Consider the following 13,716-nt stretch of genomic DNA (forward strand, 5'->3'; position numbering starts at 1 on the left):
GGCGGCCCTGGTCCGTGAGCTGGGCTGTGACTCTCCGCTCCCGACTGCGATGGGCAAGGAAGGGTCTTGTCCTCTCTCTACCTGAATGGGGTGAGATCAGAAGAGGGGGAAATCGCCCGGCCGAGGGGGTTCAATCAGCTGTACTGCCTTAATTTAAACCAGTGAATCCGTTCCGTTGGGGGGTTACTGACACGTGGGTGGCAATCGCTGGGCTAACAAAGCAGTTGGCTCGGTAGGTGAGGGGCTATCCGGCTGCGGGGATATCTCTGCCGTGAGCCTGCGCTGGTTCTGTGATGCGGTGTAGGGGAGGAATCGCACACGTAGTGAAAGGGGAACAGACCGGGGTGTGTTTGGTTGAGATCAGGAAACAGGCCAGGCAGTGCAGCACACTGGGTAGCGACGGGGGCGCCCTGTGACGATCCCCAAGAGCAGCGTTTGGCCCCGTGACATGCCCTGAGTGGTGTCCATTCGCGTCTCCTGGGCATGAGCGAGCAGCCGCCACTGATTCCTCGAAACACGCAGAGTCTGCATCTGAGACTCCAGCGTGGCCCTAAAAATAGCTCCTGGCACACCATGGGCATGACGCAAGCAGGGCTTGGATTGCCTGGCACGGGGTCTGGCTGGGCAGGAAGCCAGGGCAAACATACATCAGTCAGTCAGTACCAACCATGGCAGGGTGTGCGCTGGCTGGATTCCCAGATCCCTTGCGGGGAGGGATCCTGGTGCATCAGGGATAACCTTGTTCCTCCCCATTGGTAATGACATCACAGTTCCCAAGGATGGGCCCTGTAGAATAGCCAGCACCCGCTCGTTTGGCCTTCCCGCATCTGACTTCACCGGACCACAGGAGACATCGGGGGGAGCCAATTCCTGGCCAGAGGGGTGGCCGTGGCACCCTCACTGAAACCACCGCCTTTGGCACCAATTGTCCCCCCGTTGGCAGTCTCCTCAGGGCCAACCCAAGAGATACCAACAACCTTCTCAGCTGTGAGGCGCCCCTCCAGGGCAGGGCAGAAGCACGTTAAGGGGACACAGGGCTGGATTTCGTATTCGCTCCAGGTTCCCTGGGCATTACAATTAAAGGGCTGTTACTAAAGAGCCAGCTGGCACCTCATCCGAGCCATGAACCAGATCCTAGGCAGAGATGACTCCCTTGGTGCAGCGAATGGTTCCTGTAGCTTCCTTTCCCCTCAGCCTCTGTTGTCAGGGGTGCTTGTGTGAATACAGTTCCTCCCCAGGGCGCCTCCGGTAAAGACACTGGAGTTACCCTAGGGATGACTTTAGCCTCAGCTCTTTGTTCTCCTAGAGCCCCAGGTGATGTCACCCTCCTCTGCATGAGATGTCACAATTGTTTCCTTGGCACTGGCCTGTGCTGTCACAGTCAGAGGTTGAGACTGTGCAAAACGGACGGGCTCCCAGGGCCAGGCGCTGACAGCTGCTGGGCAAACGCAGCTGTGACAGTGCATCCGCCAGGAGCTGTGGGTGGGTCTCAGCACCACTCTAGGGTCAGGCCCTCAGCGAACAGAGGAGAGTGTCCAGGAACAGCCGCTGCTGAGGGCCTTCAAATGTTATTCAGAGCTTCCAGCTCTTCTGTGTGCAAACCCAGGGCTAGTGGGAGCTTCGTTCTGCAGGCGGGACCTGACCGGAACAGGGCGTGTAAATAGCATTGGAGCAATGGCTCGCGGCTCCGACCTAACGGGGGCGGCGAGGAAGGGACCACTGCTTGGGTGGCACTCGGACTCAGCATGAGGAGCTGATGAGCTAAAGATAAAATGCAGGTGTTCGGTGTCCTTGCCAGGCAAGTGACATCCTCAGGAGCAATAAACCTTCACTCTTTTACCTTCCAGAGCGTGGGGCTGTAGGTTCTTTTCTCTTCATTTCATTGATTTCATTATTAATTCTGTGGGGAACTGCGGGGGGCAGAGACTGGGTGTGTGCAAAGCCCCTTGCATGGGCCACTCACAGCAGGGCTGGACCCTGGAGCCGGCGCAAGGGGGCAGCCCGGTGGGGTGGGGAACAGGTGGGGGTGGGTGACCCCATGGCACCTTCCAGGCAGTTTCCATTGTCCCTCCTGCCCCAACGGGTGACTGACCTCTTTGGTGCTTAGGCCACGCCCCTGGTTTTAGGCCACGCCCACCGGTGGGAGGGGCTAGTCTAGGGGATTATGCTCCACCCCTTGAGAGCAGAGCTCCTCCCCCTTTCCCAACGTGAAACCATGTGACAGTAGGCCCCGCCCTCTAACGTGCGTCCTGACCCCTCGGGTAAGGCCACGCCCCCGTGGACGCCGTTCCCGCCTCGCCCAGCGCCACGCTGGCCGCCTATTGGCTGGGGAGAGTTTGTGGGCGTGTCCCCAGAAGGAGCGCGTCCAATGAGCAACGGGTCCGGGCGACATCACGTGGGCGCTCTGGGTGCCCCCCCCCCCCGGAAGTGGCGTTGCTGTTTGCTGAGCGAGGGAGCCCGGGGCGGACGGTGAGTGGGAGCGTTGGGGCCGGGCCCGGGGCCTTCCCGGGCGGGGCGGGGTTGGAGGCGGGGCTGGGGGCGCACGGGGGCAGGGGGCTGGGTTGGAGGCGGGGGCAGGGGGCTGCGTTGGAGGCGGGGCTGGGGTGCGCGGGGCAGGGGCTGCGTTGGAGGCGGGGCTGGGGGCGCGCGGGGCAGGGGCTGCGTTGGAGGCGGGGCTGGGGGCGCGCGGGGCAGGGGCTGCGTTGGAGGCAGGGCTGGGGGTGCACGGGGCAGGGGCTGGGTTGGAGGCGGGGCTGGGGGTGCATGGGGGGCGGGGCTGGGGCACAAGTGCACATACGGGGGGGTGCCCGGGGGGTGCTGGGGGGACGGTGGGGGTTGGGGGGACATGGGGGGTTGCTGGGGGCCCAAGTGCACGTTAGGGGGGGTGGAGGGGAGCAGGGGTTGGGGGGCTGGGACCCGGGGGCTCCAGTAGCGGGATTGCAGCTTCCAAACCCAGCTTCCCCGGACCCCGCTGTCCGTGGCAGCAGCCCCCGTGACGGGGGTTCCCTGGGGCACGTGCTGGTAGCTCCTTGGTGCAGTGTCCTTCAGCCAGGGGGTCACCCCAGCCGCCTCCCGCAGAGCCCAGCCTGGGGGGGGAGCCGGGGTCCCGCTCCCGGGACACTGCAGCCACTGGTGCAGGCTCCCGTGATGGCCTGTCCTGGGGCTTGAGGTGTCTCCAAGGGCTTGGCAGGGCCCACGGGTGCCCGTCCCAGGGTGTGACTGTACCGCGCTGCCAACAGCCAGCCCCGACCCACGCTGGGACCCCGCTGGAGCCGCCCCTCAGTGCGGGGGCGACTCCTAATAGCCACGAAGGGAGCGGAGTTGCAGGCAGTGGCATTGCTTGCGGCTGTGCGCTTTGTGCCACGGGGGGAGGCGTTGCCCGCTCTGGCGGGGCCCCGTTCCCTGCCCTCCTGCCCCTCGGTAATACAACAGGCTACACCCAGACACTTGCCCAGCAGCTAAGAACACCGGGGCTCAATTCATTCTCTTCTGCAGCACACGTAAGTGTGCCAGACATGTCACGGGAAACAGGTGACCGGTTCCTGGGCTGAGGCGCTGAGCCGGCCCTGGGGTCAGCATTGCAGACCCTTGTGAGTCTGACTGAGGTCCCTGGAACTCTGCATCGGTTCATGGGTCTGATTGAAGCCTAAATGCTGTGGGATCCTTCCCTTTCAAATGTAACCCCTTCCTTACTGTTGCATTAACGAGGGGGCTGCTTATTTGCATTTCACGGCTGTTTTTTTAACGAGGTGGGGAAAGAGAGCAGTTACTGATCCCAGTTACTCACCTCAGTGGAGTGTGAGCTGCTTCTTGTAACTGCAGTGTCAGGGCTGAGCCCCCTGGATATCTTATGGTCAGTGAACTGTGCCGCACAGGGTGCAGCTCCAGACAGATCCTCCTGAGCATGTGGAGGTTATTTTGAATCTCCTGTATTTTTGTTCCCCAGCCTGGGTGGTGGCTGTACGAACCCCCGTTCTGTGCCAGGTTTCACAGTGCAGCTCTCACTTCTCTGGGTGGAAAGCCGCTGGCGGCTTTGTAGAGTGTGGGGGAAGGGATGTGTGGCTGAAACTTTCCGACACTTCCCCTGTTGGCTGAGCTCAGGCGTGGAGACCCGTAGGAAGTCCCGTGGGAGTCAGATCCAGAGGTGGGGGGTTCTTTCTTGGGGAGGTCTTGCAACCTTAACTGTGATACTTGCACACTCCCCTCATAAGAATGCAGGTTTGAGCCTGGCTTATGTTCTACTTCTAGACACTACTCGAGCACTGGTTGCTGCCCCACCTAGGCCCCTGCAGTGGGGATGGAGCTCTAGCTGATCAGGTGGGGTTTATTATGGGAGGCAAGGAGCCTTCTGGAATTGTTCCCCTTCTCTCTCTCCTCCCCAGGCTTCGTTCTCTGGCTCTGTGCTGTGGCTGTGCGTGCCCTCTCTCCCAAGGTGACCCCACCAGCTCTGTCCCAGAGGGCAGCTGTCACTCGAACCATGGGAGGTGCTGATATAACCCTCCTTGCACCTGCAGCACTTTCAGCCCTGGGGCGAACGAGAGAGCAAAGGATGAGCTCGGGTCCTGGAGAATGGGGATCCCCATTGGGATCACGCTGCCTGTAGCCCACCTGGGGGTTCTGGATTAGGACGTTTTAGGGCGGGGTAGTCAAGAGCAGACCGCAGGCCAAATCTGGACTGCCAGACGCTTCCGAATGGGCCACAAAGATCAAATGGGCTGAAGCAGAGCCAGGGCTGCGTGTGCGGGTCTGGGTCCGCCCCCAGCATGGAGCAGGCAGCTGGGCCGGGTTGCAGGGTGCAGTGTCCCCAGGGGGCTGCCCCCACCAGCTCTCTCCTCCACCGTCCAGCAGCAGCGCAGGCACTGGCATCCGGGCCCAGTGAGTGGGGCAGCGGGAGCCTCTCTGGGTGGGGAGCTGGGGGGCGAGTGGGGGGGAGGGTTATATTCCTGATGTCTCGATCCTGCAATGGGCAAAGCCTCTGACTCTGAGGAATGAGCAGCTGCTTTTCTCTGTCACTTCAATCACCCTCCCATTCCCTCTGCTCATTGGCCTCGCCCCCCGAGCTCACTGTCCCCCACTCTGTTCTGTTCTTGTGGGGACAGTGAGGCCATGGCTACACTTGCAGATTTGCAGCGCTGCAGCAGGGTGTGAAAAAACACCCCCTCCAGCGCTGCAAGTTGCGGCACTGCAAAGCGCCAGTGTGATCAGAGCCCCAGCGCTCCCGTTACAGCCGTGCTCCCAGTGCTGTACGTTAATCCCCATAGGGAGGTGGAGTACGGACAGCACTGGGAGAGCTCTCTCCCAGCGCTGGCGCTCCGACCACACTCGCGCTTCAAAGCGCTGCCACGGGAGCGCTCCCGCAGCAGCACTGTGCAGCGCTAAGTGTAGCCATAGCCTGAGAGTTTGTGTTACTGTCACTTTCAGGGAGTTTCTCTCTATGTCACGGTCACACTGTCTGTTTTCCCCCAGCCCCATGTGAGAGGAGAGGAACTGAGGCTCCAATCCATTGCCTTTCCCAGCTGAGATACAAATCGGGGGCAGAACAGGTAAAACTGAAAGCTCTTCGGTTACTGGTAGCCCAGAACCCTGCCCTCACTGAGAGCTTCATCTTGCACCAGTGACGTCTGTGGGAGTTTTTCCATGGACTTTAGAGGGAGCCGGATCAGAGTAGGGTGCTGTGAAACCTTCTGTTTTGACAGGAGCGTGACCACATCTGAATAAATGGTGGCAGATCAGAGTTGATGCAGTTAGCTCAGATGATTTGGATCTTGTGCCTGGAGCTGGGATCAGCCTGGGCTTTAATAGCTGCGTAGCGGATAAAATAATGTCCTAAAGGAAAATAAAATAGAAATATCATAAATAACAGGGAACAATGAAGGGAAACATTTGAACTGGTAGAAAAGTTTTTGAACAAAGGTTTTTTAATTGAAAAGTGATCTTCTCTGGGAAATGAAAACGGTGAAAGTTGATTTTTTTTCAACTTTGCAATTTATTTTTTCAAAAATTTTGTTATAAACATTAATGACGGGGTTATGGAAAATGTTTGTTTACTGAAAACCCCAGTTTTTCATTAAATGAAAACGTTTCCATGCCGTGTTTTGATTTTAAACCAATCACAAAAATAGCAAGAAATTGTTCAATTTCAGAGCTGGTGAAATGGAGACAACTTTGAGTTTTTTTGTTACCAATTTTGTTTTTAAATTGTCAGCCAACTCTTGAGCAAATAAAATAGCAAAAACCCCAAATAAAATAATAATTTGGAAATAATATAATAAAATGACAATACAAAGAATAATGGAGTAAAATCCTATGATACAATAATGTAACACACAGTATATTAAATAAAGGCCTGATCCTGAATACACTTATTACCGGGTGGAGCACTTGTTACCTCGGGCCCCAATCCTGCAAATGCTTCTGCCCATGCTTAACTTTACTGTCATGAAATCGAGGGAACTTCCCAGTAATAAAGTTGAGCACGAAAGTGTTTGTAGAATTGGGTGCTAACTTCGTAATACTGGCCGTAATCCTGCCAAGACATAAGCATATGGTTCATCTATACACGCTGAATAGTCCCGTTGCTTCGGTGAAGCTACCGGCAGTGTGTGCATCTTTGCAGCATAAGGGCCATTGTCTATCCTAGCTCCCCGTCCTTCACTGATTTCTCCCCACTCCCCTTCTTCCGTCCTTTGAAGCCCTGGGCTGAGGCAGAGAGATGCACCGATGGGTAGTTGTGAGCGGGAGTGTCACTGACTATCCCGCTGTGTACCGCCTCAGCAGCCTGCCGGGTTGAATGTTTTCCCTCAGGGTTGACCAAACAAAATCCCTCCCCGTACACCGACCCCCTCGTGGGTTGGTAAAACTCTACGCAGTAGCCCCAGGCTGCCTCACCCAGCACTGAATGTGTTTATGAACAGGGGCGTTGGCAGTGTGAAGTCTGGACCTTGACACAAACTAACTGAGGACCCCTGCTTTGGTGTGTGCGACCGTGGGCAGGGAAGCGGGCAGCTAGGGGTGCTGCTGTGGGGGGTGACAAGGAGGCTGGTACTGGGTGGGAGCTGAGCTGGCGTCCTGCGTCCCTGTCTCTGCTCTGCCACTGTCTCTGGCCCGGTCACCGCAGCTTCCCCGTCTGTGAGGTGGAGGCGATGGGGCTGTGGGGCGCTGTGCAGATGGGTCAGAGGGAAGCCTGGAAGACGGCAGTGCAGTGCTATGGCACCGGGCTGGGAATCCCGCCCCCAGGGATCTCGGCCTGCTCCTGACGCTGACCTGCAGCATGACCCTTCTCTGGGTCTCTCTCCCCCTTTCCCGGAGCCTGATTAAACTGTCCGCGCTTTGGGACTCGTAATATGGTCCATGCCCAGCATTTAGCAGTGTGAGGCCCTGCTCTCAGATGGGGCTGTAGGGGCTACCAATAAATAGCTGAGGGAGAGGTGACTACATGCACCTTTCTTCTAGCTGGGGAAACTGAGGCACAAGAGGGGGGGAGTGACTTGCCTGAGGCCAGAGCGGGAGCTGATGGCTTGCAGGCCTGTGCTCATTGCACTGCTACGGCTCTGCTGACCCCCGGCCTTGTGCTGAGCTGCTTTCTCCTCTCTCCAGGGCGCCATGGCGGACTATCGGATCCGCGAGTACAGAGACGAGGACTACGAGATGGTGCGCGAGCTGTTTGCCACTGGGATGAGCGAGTACGTCCCTGCCCTGTGTGTGCACGTGCTAAAGCAGCCCTGGGTGATCCTGGTACTGGCCTGCACCTTCTGCATCCTGCTCACCAGCTCCAAGTCCCTCCTGCTGCCCATCCTGGCCATCACGCTGCTCCTGGCTACGGGGCGGCAGCTGCTCGGCTACTTCTGGACCATGTATATCGAGCACTGCTTGAAGGAGGACCTGCTGGACATCAGGACAACCTACATGGGTAGCAAGGGCTCCTGCTTCTGGGTGGCAGAAGCGGATGAGTGTGTGGTGGGCACCGTGGCTGCCAGGCCGTCTGACGATCAGGAGGGGGAGCTGATGCTGAAGCGGATGTCGGTGCGGAAGGACTACCGGGGGCTGGGCGTTGCCAGGGCGCTGTGCCAGGCGGTGATCTGCTTCGCCCAGCAGCAGGGCTGCCGCGCCGTGGTGCTGAACACCCTGATGGTGCAGGACGAGGCCCGCCTGATGTACGAGCGCGTGGGCTTCGCGAAGTACCGTGATGATGTGCTGCCCACCGTCTACGGGAGACTGGCCAACGTCACCATCTCCAAGTACAGGTACAGCGTCCCCCGCAGGAGCTGACTCCGCGCTGCTGCCAAGGGCTGGAACCAGTATCTCCTGTTCCCTCGCCCCGGAGCATACAGAGCGCGAGACACAGCTGACTGGTCACCTTGCAGAGCGCTGCCCTGAAGGAAGTGGTGTCTCGCTCTTACTGGCCTATGCTACCGATGTCTGATTGCTCTGTGCAGTGGGGGAGAGCCGACCGGATCCGCTTTGGCCTGTTGCCTGGCTGCCTTCTCGAGACGCAGACGGTGTGTTTCCCAGGGCGCTGGCCTGACAGACACACCGACATTGTCCCGCTGACCTCCGGCCTTGTCTGCACCAAGGGCTCGGAGCTGGGCCCGGTGCGTTCGAGGCCTGTTCAGTCCGCTGCCTCGATGCCGCAGTTCAGACGGGTTCCTCAGGCTGAGCGCGCTGGGCTCCGTGTAGTCTGCGTGCACAGGAAACTCGCTCGGCAGGGAGGTTTCCATGCTCACCACTGGGACGGGATGACTCTGGGGGGTGGGTCGTGGTGAGATGCTGGTAAATCACTAGTTCAAACCCAGCTCACGTGGGTGGGAATGGCGTTGAATCCACGTGCATTGTGTTCTTTCAGTGGCCTTTGAGGACACCAAGCGGTCTTGGGGTGGGGTATCACACCTGGATCTAACTGGATGGGGTGTCGTCATCACCGTCAGAAGCCCTAGACTGAGTGGGCCGTGGGGACTGAAGTCCCCTCCTGTTTGGAGGAACCTCTTTGTAAGCAGAACCTGTCTCCACCCCTGCTGGAAGAAGGTTCATCCAGCCCTTCTTCCTAGCATCAAATCCACCTAGAAAGCTGAACAGGCATTTGTGTCGTTCTCCCCAGCAGGCTGCCTGTGGGCCGGAGTCCCTCCATCCGGCACTCAGCTCAGCATGCTGCCGAGGCAGCGGTTCCAGGGGCTGGGAGTCCCAGCTCTGGGCCAGTGCTGCGTTGCTGTAGTGTTGGTGTTGTGGCACTTTGGTGAATAAAGAAATTGCTACATCGCTTTCTGATGCAAACGTCTCTCTTCTGCGCCCTGGTACTGTTGACCCCCTCTGCCTTGGGTGAAGTGTAAGAAGAGCCCAGAGAGTGGAAACATCTTGTATCGGGTTGTGTGTGCGATATGTAACACCACAACAAGCGGCAACAGGGTGAATAGCACAGCCCCTTGTCATAGGATGTAAACAAGCGAACAGCCCCTATCGTGGAAAGGCAACCCAGTTAAATCTGCTTGGGAAAGTATTTCCTCTTAGTGTGCAGTTAGCCTGTGGAACTCATTGCCACTGGATACACGCAGGAGGTCAGACTGGATGGTCAGAACGGTCCCTTCTGGCCTTGGACTCTCCCTAGGAAGCTGAGTATCATTGAGGCCACAGGCTCATCAGGTATCATTAGGGCTAAGGAGAGCAGCCAGTGTGACAATCTGTATATCACTCGCTGCTGTGACAGAGACACTTCCCCATTACTGCTACAGCAGGAAACCCCAGATGCAGCAGGTTTGGAGATGCCTGAGATGCAACTTGTGCATGTTTCACACAGCCCCAAAGTCCCCTCCCCACAACCAGCTATGGGTGCACTCAAACCCCCTGGTCCTGCCAGGTTCTCAGCCCCTGGTGCGAGACTCTCCCCCAACTCAAGTGACTCGGGTGCTGGGAATTTCTCTGTCTAGCTCTTCCCTGGTTTTTCCCCCCTGCTCTTTCTCTCCTTTGGCATTTTCTGCCCTTGTGTTACCCAGCGGGCAGACAGCTCTCCTGTCCCTCCCCAGGGGAACGCACCCAGCTGCGTAGTGCAGGGCTGTCCTTTAACACTCCTGCTGCCCCTGTCCTCCTGTGACCCTCTGTCTTTAGTTTAGAGGTGAAGGTGGCTTGACTTTACAAGTAAGACTAAGATCCCAGATTGCCACCCTGCAGAGGAATGTCTACTCCAGCCAGCTGCCTGGAGATGGCAGCCTCTGCTCGACAGAAGCAGTGAGCTAGATGGGGCAGGAAGCAGGAGAGATACGCCAGCCCTGCAGACCTGGCCAGGAGACACGAAGGTGCCGCTCAGTTGCTTGAGTAGAACGGCAGCGTTTTCCCGCCCTTGTGGGGCGATGATACAAACGCCGAAGGGGCCCGACTCATGGCGGCGTGTGGGATCGCAGTCAAACGTGCTCATCTGCTGATAGTGGGGTGAAGTTAAGGGATAGTGCTCACCTCGGGGGGAAGTATCCGCTTCCTGCACCTGCTCGGCACTGCGCTCTAGCACCCGAGCCTGGAGTTGCACTTGGAAATTGAGCGTGTCCCTTCTAGCCCCGTGCGAACGCTTAGCCCCTGCAGAGTGAGCTGCTGAGCTCTGGCAGACACGCTGCGCCGGAGGGACGTGTGGCAGGGTCTCCCTCTTCTTGCTGTGCACAGACTTGCTGCAAAGCTGCCTCGCCTTGCCAGGGTGGCTGGAGGAACTGGCGGTTGTGCCTGGCCCTGCTGTCGCTCTCACGTGCAAACAGGGTTGCAGAGAGGGAGCAAGGTTTGCCCTGCTGCTCCATTGGGGGTGGGGGAGGAGCCATTCTCCTGGCACGGGGCCCAGGTCCCCTAGGTATCATATGTCAGCCTTGGGGCTGGCAGTAGGGCAGGAGGTGGCCAGCACCAGTGGCTCTATTTGCTCTCCCCCTTTCCCGGAGCAGCAGCGTGTCCCACCCATGGGCACAGAGGGCAAGGTGCCTGGGTGGGCTGGAGGGCAGCATGGGACTGCAGTGGGGGGTGGGGTTCTCGTCCAGTGTCCCCCGCAGGTCAGTTCTTCAAGGTCCAGCTCTGGTCCCTGGCACCAGCAGTAGAACGGCCACCTGGACGATTTTCTCCCCATTCCACCCATTTGGGGGCTAGTTTCATGAGACAGGAGAAAAATATTGTGCAAGTCGCCAATTTTCCCTCAGCCAAACAGGCCGCTGTGGGCCATGACTGTCAGTGGGGCTGGAGCCAGCAGGATGCCGCCATGGCCTCTGGTCTGTCTGCAGGGGGAGGGAGGTGGCCACGTCCCACAGATGGTAATGGGACTGAAACCCGGCCCCTGGCAACATGGCTGCCACCTTGGGGCTGGGCAGGGCGCACGAGTGGCACTGCGAGGAGCAGAGGCAGATTGGGGGCAGGGTGGAGGCTGGGGGGGCAGAGAGGGATTTGGGGGCAGGGGGAAGCTGAGGGGGTACTTGGAGACATGGAGGTGGTGTAATGTGGTAGGTCTAATAATCACCCTAAACTGAATTGTAAAAAGCCTGTGAAAGTCTGTAAGATGTTGCCCTAACCATGAAAAATCAGTCGAGTGGTTTTTAGTGATGAATGTTGTAACAGAGGCAAGAAAACCGCCCGTGAAACTCTTAGCCCAAGCACAGTGGCCTGTGGGTATAAATCCAGGGCTGGGGTGAGATGATCCTTGGTAAACAAGAAAAGGTGGGAACAACGTTACCTCTGCCAGCTCAGGCCTTACGGAAATGGATTTGACTGGGGGACAAACAACGGAGGATAAAATATCCCACCCACTTTTACTACAGTTGGGAATTCTTAAAAACAGACTTTGGGGAGAAAAGCGTCTTCATCCGTCCGCCTGCCAGGAGTCTCAGCTCAGCGACAGGACTTGCCCTGAGAGGAGGCCGTCTGGCCTCGCTCTTGTTTGAGGAACTTCCTTCTCCCCTGTGCGTGCGGGAAGTCATCACATTATCTTTGTAGCAGGAAGAGAGCCTGAGCCATAAGCCCTTGTACCAGAGGCCTGGTCTGAGGCAGGACCTGCTGACAGAATCTGGCAAGAAGCCGGCTGCTATTGCAGAAATGTACATTCCTAAGAAGTGCTAATCACCAAGTGCTCACGCAAACACATCCCCATATCAAGGATGGGACAATAACATTCCCCAAGGATAATGGGACCATGCTGACACCTCCGAAAAGGTACAGTCAGGATGACAGTACGTAGTAAAGATGTTTTGATTGAACCAACATGTGCAAGGTGATGAGTGATAACTAGCCACGCCAGAGAGCCGTAAGTAACTATGTCAGAGGGGCAGTACTAACTTGTTTGTATTGGGGTATAAAGTTATATCTCAGAGGGAGTATCTGTCTAGCCCAGGTAGGCATGGAAAGTCCTGCTGTTCACTGAGCCAGTCCATTGTTACGGGCATACGTGTATTAGTGGTCTGGTAGAGTCTGTGGGATACTAGTACTGCGCTTTGTTGACAATAAACCTGGCTGGGTGCCTTTGTCCCTTAACAGATCTTGTGGTTATTGGGCAGCTCACACCAGGTCGGCTGTCTGTGCAGGGCTGGGGCAGCACACAGAGGGAACACACACATGCAGCCAAACATCTCTCAACATCTAACCACAATCATGACATCCAGTCCTCAGTCTGCCAGTGCTGAGCACTGCAAAGGCAGGGCAGATCCTGTATCGTATTCCCTTCCCTTGTGATGTTGGTTTCTGCCCCACTGTATTTCCTCCTGTTCTATCTCACTCTTGGCTTTTTGTCAAGTCCTGAAGTCAACTCTACTGCAGTCAGCCAAACCTGCCTTGTCTGCAGAGAAAAGATTCAACCTGATTGTAACTAATCAGGGTCCAAGCAGCAGGTCTCTCAGTCAATCTGCCAGCCAAAGCATCCACTCAATTAACCAGCGGTCCAGTGTTCTAAAAACATCCACAAAAGGCATATTTCTCCCATTGTTTCTATCTTGTCTCTTGTGTCTGGCTGGCTGAGAACAGGATCGGACACTGCCCCTCATATCAGGACAGAGCAAAACTAACCACCTCCTTTTCAGCAAAGAAAGGTTCTCAGAATAAGACGCTGATATTTTGGCTTTGTCTACACTGGACTTTCGTCAGTAAAACTTGTCATTTATGGGCTTGGGGAAAAAGCTCTTTCCTGGACGACAAAAGTTTTACCACCGAAAAGCGCTGGTGTGAACAGGGTCCCAGCTCTCCCCTGAAACGCTGGGACCCTGATTAGGCTGTGGAGCCAGGGTGAGACCGTTATGCTTGTGGGCTGGCCATGGGTGTCAGGCTCTGAGCCGCAGCAGCCTGGCATTACAGCACCCACAGTGATGCTGATGGGTCCAGGTGAGTCCCAAACCGACACAGCAGGCAGGCTGGGGGGGGGCGGGGGAGGAGGGAGTAGAGAGGCCACCTCTGAGGTACAAACAACCACGACACGGGGGGAGAAGGGGGAGGGCAGGGCTCAGTGCCACTCGCACCCTCTGCCCCCCACGTGGCCCACTGTTTGAAATGGGAACGCAGGGAGGGGAAAGCGCTGAGCCCTCAATGGGTCCCACAGGCCCAGCCCCAGCCCCACTTCCCCCCCACGGAGCCCTCGACAGGTCGCCCGAGCCCAGCTCCACTTCCCCCCCACGGAGCCCTCGATAGGTCGCCCGAGCCCAGCTCCACTTCCCCCCCACGGAGCCCTCGACAGGTCGCCCGGGCCCAGCTCCACGTCCCCCCCACGGAGCCCTCGACAGGTCG

The 13,716-nt window shown here is 57.5% G+C and overlaps 1 protein-coding gene across 8 annotated transcripts; it reads left to right on the forward strand.

The window, feature by feature from the left end:
• The first annotated feature begins 2,336 nt into the window (after nucleotides 1-2,336).
• Nucleotides 2,337-9,254, forward strand: LOC120406354 (probable N-acetyltransferase camello). 8 transcript variants are annotated; one of them, XM_039541094.1, is made up of 4 exons: nucleotides 2,440-2,469; nucleotides 4,249-4,317; nucleotides 5,467-5,543; nucleotides 7,597-9,254. In XM_039541094.1, exon 4 carries the CDS (start codon nucleotides 7,603-7,605, stop codon nucleotides 8,266-8,268), a length of 666 nt encoding a protein of 221 aa, XP_039397028.1. In that variant the 5' UTR covers nucleotides 2,440-2,469; nucleotides 4,249-4,317; nucleotides 5,467-5,543; nucleotides 7,597-7,602; the 3' UTR covers nucleotides 8,269-9,254. The 8 variants fall into 8 exon arrangements, with proteins under 8 accessions (XP_039397026.1, XP_039397027.1, XP_039397028.1 ...); XM_039541095.1 differs by lacking the exon at nucleotides 2,440-2,469 and adding an exon at nucleotides 3,132-3,500; XM_039541093.1 differs by lacking the exon at nucleotides 4,249-4,317 and having other exon boundaries at nucleotides 2,417-2,469.
• The last annotated feature ends 4,462 nt before the right edge of the window (nucleotides 9,255-13,716 follow it).

This window comes from Mauremys reevesii, linkage group 5, assembly GCF_016161935.1.
Source record: "Mauremys reevesii isolate NIE-2019 linkage group 5, ASM1616193v1, whole genome shotgun sequence".
In the NCBI taxonomy this organism is placed as follows: Eukaryota; Metazoa; Chordata; order Testudines; family Geoemydidae; genus Mauremys; species Mauremys reevesii.